We start from the raw sequence: 15926 nt of genomic DNA on the forward strand, positions 1-15926 counted from the left end.
ATAGCTTTTTCTAATGGTCTGTCTTTGTTAATAACCTTGCAAAATTCAGGGTTTTTATTTATTTATGTATTTACTTACTTTTTTAAAGATTTTATTTATTTGACAGAGACAGCCAGCAAGAGAGGGAACACAAACAGGGGGAGTGGGAGAGGAAGAAGCAGGCTCCCAGCGGAAGAGCCTGATGCAGGGCTCGATCCCAGAACTCCGGGATCACGCCCTGAGCCCTTAAGCAGACGCTTAAGGACTGAGCCACCCAGGTGCCCCAAATTCAGGGTTTTTAGACCTTTATTATTATTGTAGGCTCCACATTGACATTGATGCTTTATTGTTTGGTTTTTCCTTAAAACATTAGACTTTCCATGCCTGCATGACCAACTCTGTATGCTATGGTTAGAAAGCTCTCATTCTTTTGGCCAGTTCAGGGCTCTCCAGGCATATTTGTTTTTAGTACCTAGAAGAAAACAATTTAGAAACCATTCTAGTTGTCTTTCCTCAGGTACATGGATCTGTGCCCCCATTTTATCGTTGGCCTTGTGTGTAAATCTTTGGTACTGTGTTGTTTTCTGTTTAAGCAATAATGGCCTGGAACTGGGGAAATAGAACCCATGGTCCTATTCTCTGCTGCTGACTCATCAGGTGACCGCGAGTATGCCATTTCTGGTCTCTCTGCAGTTTCCTCCAGGGTGCTGAGCGGAGGACAGTATAGGTTGTTAGGGGAACTTTGAGAAGTGGAAAGTTTCATACTTCATAAGGCAATTACATAGTGTATTGAGTTAGGAATGTTTATTGACTTAGCCACATATTAACCAAACTGGAGTGAAATGCATTGTAAAGAGCCTCACTAGCTCATATCCTGAACCTCCTGCATTCTCACCTGACCTGCAGGATGCCTTTGCTCCAGTGGCAGTGAGAGCTTTGGCCCATGGTGCTACAGGAAATCTGTCTCCTGAAGTTATTGCACATGGGTGGTAATAATGGCCTACCTCTCCCAATTCCTTATTTGCGGGAAACAAATGAGAGGTGTGAGCACCTTAAAATACTATAAAAAAATTTTTTACATGAAGAAATTATGACTAAAGTGGGACTTTATTATGTGTAAACTCAGAGGTTCCAGTGTCCAAAGTGGCTTTTTTCAGTTTGCTCCACCATCCACATGAATAGTCATTTTTTGGTTTCTCTAAGGCATAATTATTCTCTTTCTATTAGCTGTTGACATTAAGGCGTGTTTTAGTCTGCAATAATGCAGGTCAGTGTTTGTTAACAAGGGCTAATAGTCTGTTTTTCTAACTAGTTAATTAAAAAAAAAAACCATCAGCACCTTGGAAGATTTTACAGGATTTCTGTATAACAAACAGCTTTTTCAAATTAAAGCTTTCTAAGGTAAGGGTTCAATGTGTTTACTTTTTCCTTTTTTGTTATATAATAGTATTTCTGCAATAACTGAGTATCTGTTAACCGAGGTGATAGTTTAATATTGATGTCACATAATATGTCACTTTTGCTCACACATTGATATCACTAGAAATGTCAGATAAAATGATTTTTTTTCTTACCAGCCCATCCATAGTTTCTTCATGATTTATTAAGTTGGAAAACATAGATAACCTAGGGCTCTCAAGATGATAGAAATGTTTTAAAAAGTGGTTACACCAGGTATTTTTTTGAAAGCAGTTTAGTCTGATGGTTATATTTATTGGTAGTGTCATGGTACATCTTGAATATTTCATGATCTACCTGAAATTCATCTTTTACTGGGAAAATTGTACTTCACTCTGACAGAAGTATTAGAAAGTGTTAGAAATTGAACCATTCCTCTTCCACAAAATAAATTTCATTTTCAAATAGTATGTACTTGAAACTCAGTGCAGTGAATTTAGAAATGCTTTTCACTGTTTCTTATTTGAGATTAGGCTTTATGACAGTAAATTTTTGTCACGTAATTGTAAATTGGATGTCTGATTAATTCTAATTAATTAGACAGGCTCCAACTTGAAACCATTAGGTTTCCCGCCCTCCCACAACCACTCACTGTGCTTACGCGGTAATTATTAATACAGCTTCATTGCTTCAGTTGCCTTCTGCCTGTTCTGTACCCCACCACCCACCTGTTTCTCCGCACTCTCTGCTCCCACTGCCCCTGTGGACTTCGGGTTTTCTTTTGCACTTGACTGGGTGGTATGGTTAGAGGGATAAGGGGAAGAAGAAAGAAACCTCAGCAGCTTACTTGCTTCAAGAAAATCCGGTGGCTGGGAGGAAGAAGAGAGGGAGGGTGGAGGCTCTGGCCAGTGTGATGCAAATGAGTCTTGCCACCGCTTCTAGACCTATTTTGCTGGGGCCCCAGAAGGGCTCAGTTCAAGGAATAGTAGGAAGCTCTTTCCTGGCACTTTGTGGTTTACAGACCAGCTCTCTGGGTGACTACGGTGCTATCTTGTAAAGCTCAGAAGCCCTCTGCTCTTCGGGGCTCTGTAACTTAGCCTCCAGCCTTGCCAGTGAGCCAAGGTGTCTCTCCCCCCCCCCCCACTCCAGCCCCCAGCCCCCTGGGGTCATAGCTGACTAAGTGGCCAACCCTGTGATCTTTTTTCACTTCTTAGCATTTCACTTCTCTGAAGTATCTGGCACTGCTGACCACTTCCTTAAGACTCACTTTTTCCATGGCTTCAGGATACCAGACTCCTTTAGTTTTCCTGCCTTTTTGACTATCTCTTGTAACTTTTAGAGGACCGTCTCTTTCTCCAGCCCTTAACTGTTGCTGTTCTCCCTGTGTCCAGTCACTCCATCACGGCTCTCTGTCTGCCAGAGGTCTGTCACCTGCTCCCAGCTTCTGTTCCTATTATGGTAGCTTGCAGATCTGTTTCTCACCGTAGCCTCTCTGCTGAGTTTCAGTTAGATATCCCTCCTTGTTTGAGACTCCACTGGTGCATGACAAGACTGCCTGCCTGCCACGCCGAGTCCGCCTCTGGAGTGCCAACGTCCATTAACTCGCCAACGTCCATTAACTGGCATTTCCCTTCAGCCAAAACCTGACACTGTTTCCAGACCCTGCTGCCTCCCCCTCTACAGCACAACTCCTTGCCCGCTAAGAAGTTGGTTGTCAAACTGGGGAAAATGTCTTCCAAGTTCTTTTAATATGGGGGCTGTAAGATTTCAAGGCATTTCCAGTTCTCTTCTGCAGTGAATAGGCCTAAAATACTTTTGCATTTGAATTGACAACCCTCATTTCTAGTTTGTGGTTGATGTGCTGGTGTCAGATGACAAAAATAATACCCCCTAGTGATGCGTTTATCCTTTACTCGAGGGAAAAGCACAAGCACGCATAGATTGCGGAGCACAGTGCCTCACGAGCAGGGGAGCACTCTTCCTGAGGGATTTTGGGCAAGAGCGAGTTTTACAGAGCATTAGAAGAGGCAGCACGGAAATGGCATGATTGCCTAGGAGGTCAGTGATTTCCTTATAAGGCTAGCAGGGCCCGTTTTCTAGGGTAAGGGAAGCTGGCTAAAGCTGAGTTGGAGGATTGTGATTGGTGTTAGGTTTCCTCAACCGCGATGCGTTCTTTGTAAGGGCAGAACGAATTAGGTTTAGATTTATGGCGTGGGCCAGGCCACTGGGGTAGCCTCCATTTTGTGGGTCCTGATCTACGAATTAACTTTACTAGTGGTGTGTTGTAAGTTTTTACGTGTCTCGTAATTGGAAGAATTTTCTGCCGATGAACTTCTGGTTCTGTATATCTCAAACCTTGTTTAACCATTTTTCTTCTTCACTACTTGTATAATCTAGTGCTAGGTACCATGGTACTTATGCTAATAAGACAGTAATTTCTTGATACTTTGTTGTGTCAATTTAGTGGGAAGTAGGAATATTCCTGGAAGGCATTCTTAAGCCAGGACAGCCTGCAATAATGTAACTCTACTCACAAAGGACTATGAACCACATCAGTATTTTCCGCTAAACCCACAGTATTTGTATTTCCAAATCTGCTTCCCTCCCACCAAATCTAGTGTTACTTGTCATGAGAGGAAGATAATGGAGGGTGTAGAAATGGAAAGAGACAGAAATTTTAAGTGATTGTGGTTAATAGGGAAGGAAAAATCATTTTCCCTCTACCTTTCTGAATTCTCCACTGAAACCTCTGTAATAAAAGATTGATGAGAAAAAACAGAAGTGTATTAACATGTATACCTCAGGCATGTGAGATACCTGGGGGAAAATGAGGCACTCAAATGGGTAGCTTAGAATTCAGGCTAACATACCATCTTTAGCTGAAGACAAAAGAGGAGGAAGAGGTGGGGAAGGCCAGTTGTGAAGAGGTTACCAGGAAATGCATGGTAAAATTTTTACAGATTTAAGTTGGTGCCTTTTCCACCGATAAGGGTCTAAAGTTATCTCCTGGGATTAACCTTTGTCTTTCCTGGTAGCTAGGAGAGAAAGTACGCCTTCATCAATTTATGTCCTTCTTTTAGGCTAAAGAGGAAGGGTAGAGCACTTTCTTGTATCTGCTTCTTCTTAGCTGCCTTCAGCTCAAAATAATCCTTATGCCAAAGTGGTATATTTTGGGGCAGCATATTCTGCCATCCTTCATTAGCATATCTTTTGCAGATTTTACAAAAATCTATGTTCACGCAAGTATTTTGCTAGGGTTCCTCTCAGGGCCTTATGTAAGTAAAGGGCTTGGAGCTTAAGCTTCATTGGCTCTGTAGGGAAGGAAAATATGGTTTTCCTCTACTCTTCTAAATTCTTACCTGGGTCCCCTGTAACAAAAGACAGATTAAAAAGGCAAAAGCACACACATTTATTTAATATGAGTCTTATGTGACCCCGGGGAGACCTTCATAAGAAAATGAGGATCTGAAGAAGTGGTTAAGCCTGAGTGTTTTTATGCTGTGTTTGATGAAGAGTGAAGAGTCTTAAAAAAAAAAGAAGGTATGAGCTAAGCATAGTCAACTGGGAAGTTTAGCAAGGCCTGTTCATTCAGATTTCTCGCTGTATTCTGTCTTGGAGACAGGATGTCCCTGTCTTCCAGGTATAGGAGCACACCTCTTATGTGAGGGTCTTAGGACCTGCTTCAGGGATGAAGGTCAGGGAGTCCTTCCTGTACACGCTGTTTCTCAACTTCCTTTAGGTTAAAATATTCAGTATGCCAAGGTGCCATGTTTTGGGGTGGTGTGTCCTGAACCCTGTCAGCTTCGTGGTGAATCTGACTATGCTCCTTCTGTCTCTTACCCCTCCTGTTATTGCTATCATAAACATTCCATCCTCTGTCTTCCTTTCTTTTCTCTGTTCTACACCAGATTGAAGGAACTGGTGATTCGATACGGTTCCCACTGCGTGTCTGTTTAGGGAGATGTGTTCCCAGTACTCCTGGTTAAAATTCTGAATTTCGTTTCCCACAGAATAATTGTTATACTGTGTATGAGGTTCTTGGTCCATTATGGGTTAACTAAACCTTAATAAATGGCTACCCTGGGCACTGAGCCAACGTATATAAATAGCTTTGTTTTCATGGGAAAATGTGTTTAAAGTTCCAAACAACTAATTCACACATGAACTCTCCTGCAAATTGGGGAATGTCTACATGAATTACAGAGGCTTAGAAGGGGACACACAAATCCGGGCTATCTCGGCCAAGTGTGGTTGATTTGTTTTGTAGTTCTGGTCTACTTGTTCAGATTAAGTTTCTCACTCACTTTAGGGAGTAAACTTAGCATATTATGTTGTATTTTGCTATCTTTCACCCCCCCTTTTTCCCCAAATTTAAAAGTGGTTTGAGAAATTAAAAAATGAAATTATAGATTTTCAGCAGCATCCTTAGTTTTTAAAGACCATTTATTTCTACTTATGGAAGAGTTAACCAAATTTAACTCATCTTTGTTTCTGAGCCATTAGGACTTTTTTTTTTTTTTTTTTAAGTTTTATTTGTTTGAGAGAGAGTGTGTGCACAAAGTAGGGGGGAGGGATAGAAGGAGATGGAGAAGCAGACTCCCTGCTGAGCGTGGAGCACGACTTGGGGTTCAGTCCTAGGACCCCGGGATCATGACCTGAGCTGAAGGCAGACACTTAACGAACTGAGCCACTCAGGTGTCTCTTCCACTAGGACTTTAAAGGGTACTCTAATCTTGCGACGTGGCTTTTTTCCTCCCACAAGTACATGGTCTGGGGGGAATCATGAAGGTCATATACTTCTATGTTAGAAAGATAGGGAAAGTATATAGAAGCTTAAATAAGATTGAAAATGCCAAGTTTTCTTTTTTACTGACTTCTAGGGTGATCCTCATTTCACAGGAGATGAAAATGAGGCCTGCAGTTAGTGAGAGAGTTGGGACTAGAACCCAGGTCTCTAGATCCCCAACCCTGGCATTCTGCTTTCTGGGGCGAGGCCAGGATATAGAAATTTGAAAGATAATTCCTTACTTCTGGATCTCAAGCTGTTTTGTAGTAGGTTTCATATATTTTTTATTTGCAAGGCAGTCAGGGTGTTGATGCCTAACTCTTACAGCTGGAATACTGACAGTGTGATTGTAGAGGGACTTAGGTGCCCAAATAAGAAGTAAAAAGTGACCCAGTCATGGAAAAGAAGCCACCACTGAGTTAGTACCTTAATGTATGTTTTGGCAGAATTGACAGATTGGGCAGAAGTGACAGAAAATCAGATTATAAGATCTCAGAATTCATACTTTCTCCCATATTTTTTATATCTGCCACAGTCCACATCTCACTGATTTCAAAAAGAGCTCCACATGTGAACTTAGGGAGAAACGTGATTAAAAAGCTTGGCAATTTTGAATTACAGTGATTTTTCCAAATAGAGTATTTCCTGGGCACTCGCTCTATACAATAAGCAATATTTTTCACTCTAGCAAATAGACTTCTACTTCAACGAGGCTTGAATATACAGTGTAACCATTATAGCAAGCTGGGTAGAAAGCATTTCCACTGTATAGCACTTCAGTGAAGGGCCACTGGGGGTAAGCAACAGCCGCTATTTTCCCTCTGTATTGAGAGTGCTTTGAAGAGTACAAGAATAGTTCAGCCACAGGACTTCAAACCATGGAGGACTAACCCACCTATTGCTGGCTTGAAAATTCGTTTTGCCTGCTGTCATTTTTTGGGACTTTCTTTGAAGACAAGTGCAGGCCCTGGTTGAATCTGCACAAAAGATGGAGTTTGCAGGACCAGAGAAGGATGCGTCTCCAGGTCTTCTTTACAAGCTGACTGTATGTGGTACTTCAATGGGCCTGCTTCTCACCCGTTTTGCACTTGGGGCCGCCATCAAGTGGCGACATGAGGAACTGAAGCTGCCATTGTAGACCTGCCCCTGCCAAGCACTGCTCTGAAACAACAGTTTTGCTTTTTTATTTGGAGGAATAAGGCTGCTTTGGATCAAGAGTTATGGGAGAGCGATGAACTGACAGTAATAAGGTTGGAGATATATCTGGCGGTTGGATCCGTAAGCAGCCATTATATTTGGTACCCTCTTAATCCAGCCTTCCAAGGGAAAGAAGTAGAAATGAATTTCAAGCTTTCCTTCATTGGAGGGAATTTTAATGCAGTCTTTCAAATAGCCGGGTGATTTCCTCACTCGAGGTAGTAGCAGTTGTTGTCTTGATTGCAGGACATAATGCTGATTCGGATGACTTTTAAAGTCAAGAAACATCAGCCATCTGCTACATGCAGGGTAGTATGCCTAGTCCTGGGCCTAATAGGAGGTCTCTGCCCTCGAAGCCTTCCAGAATAGCTTGGGACACAAGCGTAGGGTGAAAGTTAACAACGTGGCAAGTGCCAAACATGTGGCATTGATACCCCGTTTGACACGCTCATAGGGGTGTTGTGCACGAAAGCTGGGACTTGGCTTCAAGGGCCGGAGGCCTCGGCGGGCAGCGAAGGCCTCTGAGAGTCTGAGGAATGGGCCAGTGTGCACAGGACTTGGGCATAAGAGTGGGGCCAGGGTGACTGAGATGGAGAGTTCTTTTCAGAAAATGGTGAGACGTCAGAGTTGAGATAAAGATTAGATTGTGAAGGATTTAAATGAGTGTTTGACTTGTTACATTTCTATAAATAGGAAGCGGCCAGAATATTTCATGGAAGAATGAATTTTTTTTTTTTAAAGATCTTGTATGGGGGCGGGGGGAAGGAGGGAGGAAGACCGAGAAGGAGAACATGAACGGGGGAGGGACAAGGGAGCAAGAAGATTCCCCACTCCGCGTGGAGCCCTATACAGGGCTTGATCCCGGGACCCTGAGATCATGACCTGAGCTGAAGTCAGATTCTTAACCGAGTGAGCCACCCGGGCGCCCCTGGATGAATTAATTTTTGGATATATCTGTGAGGCAGTTTTAATGCTTCCTATCCTCTTCCCCCCCCCCCCCATTTAAGAAGGACTCGAGTTATTAATGTATGAATCGAAAAATTTTAGAGGAGTTCATCTTTAAATTTTTTCCATTCTGTGCAATTTATAACTCTTTGAAAAATAAAAGTAATTTTTCTGGAAGGAACACAATTTACAGGGAGACTTGTTTTAATTACATTTAGTGTTATCAGTTTCAAAGGGAATAGCTGGCTCAGAAATTTTAGTAGTAACTTTTAAGATCTAAGGGGTGATAGGGGCGCCTGGGTGGCGCAGCGGTTGGGCGTCTGCCTTCGGCTCAGGGCGTGATCCCGGCATTCTGGGTTCGAGCCCCACGTCAGGCTCCTCTGCTATGAGCCTGCTTCTTCCTCTCCCACTCCTCCTGCTTGTGTTCCCTCTTGCGCTGGCTGTCTCTGTCAAATAAATGGGTGGAATCTTTAAAAAAAAAAAAAAAAAAGATCTAAGGGGTGATAAACAGCCTTCTGTGATTTGGGTTAGACAAGAACACAAAATGAAACTAGGCTTAAAATTGTAGACTGAATGCATGTCCCAAGGTTCTGTGCACTTGCTAGAGATAGGTGGCAAAATTCTCTGCACTTTCTAGCCACCAAGTCAAAGAGGGACGCACGTATTTGACAAAACTGGATCTGAGAGAGAGGAAGTCCTTTTGGGTTGGGACTGAGCTGATGGGAACCCAGGACTGGCATGTGAAGGGCGGTGGGAGAGGCATGGAATCCAAACTCCCAGAATAGTAAAACGATGTAGGCCGTTAGATGGTATCAGTGGCAATAAAATGGAACAGAAGGTAAGCTGAGGAGTGCAGACAGAGTGAGGGAGAGAGCCTTGAGGATATGTGAGGAACAGCAAATTAGACAAAGGAAATCACTCTGAAAAGGCCCTGACATGGAAGACTTGTCTGGCATGTTCCAGAAGCAGCAGGGGAGGCCAGTGTGGCTGGAGTAGAGTGACTGAGATACAGAGCTGAGGAGATGGGGGCAAAGAGGGAGGGAAGGGGGGAGAGGGACTCACAGCCAGCAGCTGTGAAGTTTACAGTGACAGATACATAGAAGCTCAGCTACTCCCACCATGTAGTCTTTAGAAAAATGTTTTTCTATGCATAGTCATGAAGCAAATGAAGAATTCTCTCAGCAGTATCTCCTTAGCTAATGTGGTATCAAACAGTTTTGATAATGTTCCTCATTCTAGGTTGGTAGCATAACGCCAAAGTGCAGTTCAATACACACGATTTTCTAGGGACCTGGAACTGTGCAGTTCAGATAGGCAATTCTCTGGTGCTCTGTCTTCATTCTAGAAGAAAATGTAAGAATGCATAAAGCAGTGATTCTTGACTAGTGATTCTCTTTTGGGTCACGCACTTCTTTGGAAAATTAGTCTAGATCCCTCTCCTTCCCCATGCATGCCTGCAGAGTCCCACCAAATTTTGCCTGTTTAATTAGAGTCAGCTCACAATTTCAGAGGGTTCACACCCCCATGCACCCCACCCCAACTGATCCATAAACTGCAAGCTGAACACCCTTGGTCCAGAGGGACAAGAAGGTTACAGTAAGCAAACGTGGTAAAAACCTGGAGCCCAAGGTTGTTTGTGCTGATAGGACAGATTCATCTGCTTTAACAGGAAGCCAAATTGAGGATAAGATTGATTTCCGTTTATGAAAGTTGATGAGCTTGTCGGGACACGTCTGAACAAAAGACATTTATTCCACTTTGGCAGGAATGTGGCTGGGAATGTGATTTTTCTTAGAGAGCTACTGAATCTACTGTAACGGAATGAAAAGGACCCCAAAGCTCCCTCCTATAGAGAAAGCTATGGTAATTTTAGCCTGGAAAAATTGTAAGGCAGATGTTACCAAGAACCGTCTGTGCGACTTAAAAAAAAATGCAATATGTTGGTATTTTTGGTACTTGGTATTCTTGGTAAAGAGTTCATAGAATGTTTAAGCATTTATAGATTCTTGGCGAACCTAAAATGAAAATCCTTGTGTAATATAATCTTAGGAAGGTGAATGATTATTTGCTTTTGGGATTATTTATCTTTGAGCCAGCTTATGTTGAAAACCTCTTGGTCATTTATCCGGTTATGTTGACCTAATATTTTCATTAATTGTAGTTTCTTTTGCATTGCAGTGTTTTAATCTTGGGTGCCTCGGGCGGAGTTGGTACTTTTGCTATTCAGGTAAGACAGTTGTTTTTTTTTTTAATCTTGTGACTAGAAAGTATTTCCATGAATTTATAAACTCACATATTATAAATTATTTTTTCTTAAAAGCTGAGAGAAAGGTAGGTTCAGTAAATTCATTGTAATTTCAGCTTGCTCTTCTAAAAAGGAAATTTCCTAACATAGAAGGAAGCCTTAACCTTTTTAGTGGTTTAATAAATGAGCTAGTTTGTGGATGTCCTCCGTAACAAATGTAGGAAGGCTTTTAGGAAGGGTGGGGACAGTGCAGGTGGATGGAAGTTTGCAGTTTGGTAGAAATGAATAAGCTGATTCTAAAACGTATATAGAAATGCAGTAGCCAAAATGCTGTAAAGATGGCACTGTTCCCCCAAAGTGATCTACAGATTCAGGGCAAACTTATCAAAATGACAATTGCCTTTTTGGCATAAATGAACAAGCTGATTCTAAAATGCATATGGAATTGCAGGAGACCCCAAATTGACAAACAGTCTTTAAAAAGGACAAAGTTGGAGGATGCACATTTCTTGATCTTAAAACTTAATATAAAACTGCAGTAATCAAAACAATGTGATACTGGCATAAAGATAAACATAGATCGATGAAATAGAATTGAGCATCCAGAAATAAAACCATACATCTCTGGCCAGTTGATTTTTAACTAGGATGACATGACCATTAAATAGGGAAAAGAGTAGTCTTTTTAATTTAATTGATGGCACTGAAACAACTAGATATCCACATGCACAAGAATGACGTTGGACCCCTACCTCACATCATACGTGAAGACTAAATCAGCCTGGGTCAAAGACCTAAATATAAGAGCTAGAACTATCAAACTTTTAGAAGAAAACAAGAGTAAATCTTCATGACCTTGGATTTGGCAACAGATTTTTAGGTATGTTGCCAAAAGCACAAGCAAAAGAAGTAAATGAGCAGATAAATTGAACTTCCTCAAAATTAAAAGGTTTTGTGCATCAAAAGACACCATCAAGAAAGGAAAAAGACAACACAGGGAGCAAATCTTAGCAAATCATTTCTCTGGTAGGGGTATAATACCCAGAATATTGGAGCATGAGAGACTATGGACTATGAGAAACAAACTGAGGGCTTCAGAGGGGAGGGGGGTGGGGTAGACTGGTGATGGATAGTAAGGAGGGCACGTATTGCATGGTGCACTGGGTGTTACACGCAACTAATGAATCATCGAGGGATGTACTGTATGGTGACTAACATAATAAAAAAACATTAAAATTTAAAAAAAATACCCAGAATATGTAAGAATTCTTACAACTCAACAAAAGACAACCCAATTAAAATTTAGCAAAGGACTCGAATAGACTTTATTCAGAGAAAATATACAAATGGAGAGTAAGCCCATGGAAGGATACTCAGCATCATCAGTCATTAGGGAAATGCAAATCGAACCCATAGTGAGGTACCACTTCACACCTACTAGGATGGCTATTAAAACCTGGTGTTGACCAGGACATAGAGAAACTGAAACCCTCGTCCTCGCTAGTGGGAATGTAAAATGCTGCAGCAGCTGCTGTGGAAAACAGTCTGGCAGTTCCTGAAAATGTAAACATAGGATTGCCGTATGACTTGGCAATTTCATTCATAGGTATATGCCTGGCAGAAATGAAAACCTGTTCAGACAAAAACTGGTACACAGATGTTCATAGCAGCATCCATGTTCCTGGTAGCCAACGAGTGGAAGCTACCCTGATGTCTGTCAACTGATGAATGAACAAAATATGGTTTATGCATTAGTGAAATCTTATTCAGCCATGAAAAAGAATGAAGTTCTGATGCGTGATACCCCATTGAGTAACCTTCGAAACATGCTGAGTGAAAGAATCCAGACACAACAGGTCACATTTTGTATGATCCCATTTATATCCTGTCTAGAAGAAGCAGACCCATAGAGACAAAAGTGATTGTCAGGCGTTGGGGTAGAAAGAAAGGGTGAATGACTGCTTAATGGGCACGGGGTCTATTTTTGAGGTGAGGAAAATATTCTAGAATTAGACGGTGGTGGTGGTGGTTGCACAACTTTGTGATGTGCATAATGAATTGTACACTTCAAAACTGATGAAATGTTGAATTTTAAGTTTTTATATGAATTCTGTCTCAAACAGAAGAAAACAAAATAGTGCCCTGAGCTTCCAGGAACAGGATGGTACCTAATGGCCATTCCCATTATGGTTGAATGTTTAACTGACTTCTGGAGAAGGGAGCTTGATTAAGCCTCCCTCAATATGCAGGGATAGGCCCTTTCTCAATATGGGCCTAGTGAGCATACTCAGAGGCTCTGCCACATCACTTTCCAGGAGGGAGACTTTGGGTGCTATGATCTCCCACCCAGACCCCGTTTCGGATCTTTTGAGGACCCAGATAGTGCTGGAGTTTTCCATTTACCTGCTAACTAAATTAGGGACAAGGAGAGAGGACTCCTAGGGGGTGCATGCACACCTTGACTTCTTTTTAATTCATCATTAGATACTGCTATGTTCTAAATGTTTGTCTCCCTCCTAAACTCCTGTGTTGAAGTCCTAATGCCCAATGTGATGGGATTAGGAGAGCCTTTGGCAGGTGATTAGGTCATGAGGGCTCTGCCCTCATGAATGACATCAGCGCCCTTACAAAAGTGTCCAACAGAGCTTCATAGCCTTTCCACCATGTTGAGGACACAGAAGGCAGTGGCTATGAATCAGGAAGAGGGCTCCCAGCAGAATGTGAGCATACTGATGCCTTGATCTCCGACTTCCAGGCTCTTGAACTGTGACAATCCAGTCCTGTTTATAAGCTACCCAGTCTGCGGTATTTTGTTAGAGCGGCCCGGACTGAGACAGCCAGGGCCTAGTCCGGAGACTGAGCAAGTGTAGCTTAATGAGTAAATAAATGGTAGAAAAGAAGAAGAGGGAGGGTGGGAGAAAAAGAAATACCACATCCTGTTGGTTAGAGTGTAAAGTGGTACAAGCACTTGGGGAAATCACTCGGTACCATCTACTAAATCTGAATATGAATTGCCCGATGGCAACCCAACAGTTCCACTTTTATGAATATACCGTATAATTATTGCACAGTTAACATGCGTGTCTGCCAAAAGATACGTACCAGAATTAGAGATATCCTCTGCCAGTGGAAACAACTCAAATGTTTGTCAGCAGTAAAATGGACAAGTAAATTGTGGTAAATTCTTTTTTTTTTTTTTTTTTTAAGATTTTATTTATTCGACAGAGATAGAGACAGGCAGCGAGAGAGGGAACACAAGCAGGGGGAGTGGGAGAGGAAGAGGCAGGCTCATAGCGGAGGAGCCCGATGTGGGGCTCGATCCCATAACGCTGGGATCACGCCCTGAGCCGAAGGCAGACGCTTAACCGCTGTGCCACCCAGGCGCCCCGTAAATTGTGGTAAATTCTTACACTGGAATATTGTATAGTCATGAAAACAAACCATAGTTGCACGCAATCGGTACATGAATCTCATGAGCAGATAATTAGTGAACGAAGGTAGAGACAGCCTGTATGATTCCATTTAATGACATTCCAGAACAGGTGAGACTAAACAATAGTGTGTAAGGATGCCTACCTAGACAGCAAAACTTTTTTTTTTTTTTTTTTAAGGGAGGGGAGTGGCGGCAAAAAGGGTCATGTAATAGTCCAGATGGTGGTGTTACTTCTATAGGAGTGAAGGAGCTTTGCTTGGGAAGGGGAAAGTAAGGATGCTTAGGAGCATGGTGCGTGTTCTAGTTCTTACTCTAAAGTAATGCTTGGAATACTGTTTGCTTTGTAATACATTTATATTCCATGCACTTCTCTGTGTCCTGTTTTACACAAAAATTTTGTAATAAAATAAAAAACAGTAATAGGACAGTGTCAAGGTTAGATCTCATACAAAGTTATTATGAGAATACAGAGTAGAATAACATTTACAGACGATAACACATCAGAAAACATGCCCACAACACAGATTAAATGTAATTTACAGTTTCTAATTTTTTTTTTGTTGGCTCCACACCCAATGTGGGTTTTGAACTCACAACCCTGAGATTAAGAGTCACATGCTTTGCTGGCTGTGCCCGCCAGACACCCCCACATGTAACCTACAATTTCAAAATAAGTTTAAAAAATTAAAAGTGTACAAGACATGAAAAAAATAAAACAGAATCGGAAAAACTCAGGAAAAGTAAACAAATTATTTAGCAATGAAGACTAAACCAGAAGGAATTCAATAGCAAATAGAACACATAATGCTGCCCTAAATAGAAATAGAATGTATAAGTAGGAAAATTTTAAATTACAAAAGAAACCAAGAAAAACAGATTCAAGAGGAAGTGCCAAATACAGAAGTCAGGAAAGAAGATTGATATGTGGATAGTAGGAGGCTCTGAAGAGGAAAACCAAAACAAGGGAATAGAACAAATACTAAAATCTATAATTCAAGAAAATTCCCTATTTTCCTGAAATTAAATGATTTGAAACTACATATTAGATGACCACAGCGCTTATCTAAGGACATGGGCCTAGATTGAGCAATATCAAGGAAAACCCTGGTTAGTAAAACTACCGGCTTTCAAAGAAAAAGGGGCTTCTGGGTGGCTCAGTCGGTTGAATGATCTCAGCTCAGGTTTTGATCTCAGGATCGTGAGATCGAGCCCTGTGTTGGGCTCCACACTGGGCGTGGAGCCTACTTGAAAAAGAAAGAAAAAAAATCCTTGGGACACCTTTAAAAAAAAAAAATGATGTGACTTAGAAGCAAAATTAGATAGACATCAGACTTTTTGACAGCAGTGCCGTAAGGCCAGGGGGAAAAATGGGAGTAACATATTCAAGACCCTCCAGCAAGAGTATACTAAGACTGTACTAATTCTATATACAGCAAAACTGGCCTTCATGTATAAAGGTCACATACGAACTGTTAATAACTTGTAGGAACCCAGGGAATATGTTCTTCTCCGTTTCTGAGAAATGTACTAGAACATGAGCTTCTGAAACCGAAATGACTAGAGAGACATCACGTTAAGGACTGATGGTAAACGGTAAATGTAAATTTATCTGTAGAGCTAAAACCAAGGGCTTAGAAAGAGAGAGTACATTGTATAACAGCTATATCCTTTGATGAGGTAAGTACAGCACAACTGTTTATTAAAAGTGGGGGAGAACTGGGAGAGCGTAGTTAAAATTCTAATGCTTTCATTAATCAGCTCCGTAGTATTAATAATAATGTTAGTATTATTCAGAGGCAATTCTGTGTGTTATATTACAGTAGAACAGACGGATATTTATAGCATATTTTAATTCTGTCATCCCCTGTGTGTTTGACAGCCAGGATTTTAGGTGTGGAAGGAAGGAGATACAGAGATAACAGGAAAGAAGTTAAGTAAAAGCT

At 41.5% G+C, this 15926-nt stretch overlaps 1 protein-coding gene across 1 annotated transcript in view; it reads left to right on the forward strand.

Moving 5' to 3' along the window:
- RTN4IP1 (reticulon 4 interacting protein 1) overlaps positions 1-15926 on the forward strand; it is a 51355-nt gene that overhangs the window by 10161 nt on the left and 25268 nt on the right. Inside the window, exon 5 of the mRNA XM_026511712.4 lies at positions 10484-10532. Coding sequence (XP_026367497.2) covers positions 10484-10532 — 49 coding nt within the window. The remainder of the gene's footprint in view (positions 1-10483; positions 10533-15926) is intronic.

This window comes from Ursus arctos, unplaced genomic scaffold (assembly GCF_023065955.2).
Source record: "Ursus arctos isolate Adak ecotype North America unplaced genomic scaffold, UrsArc2.0 scaffold_13, whole genome shotgun sequence".
NCBI lineage: Eukaryota > Metazoa > Chordata > Mammalia > Carnivora > Ursidae > Ursus > Ursus arctos.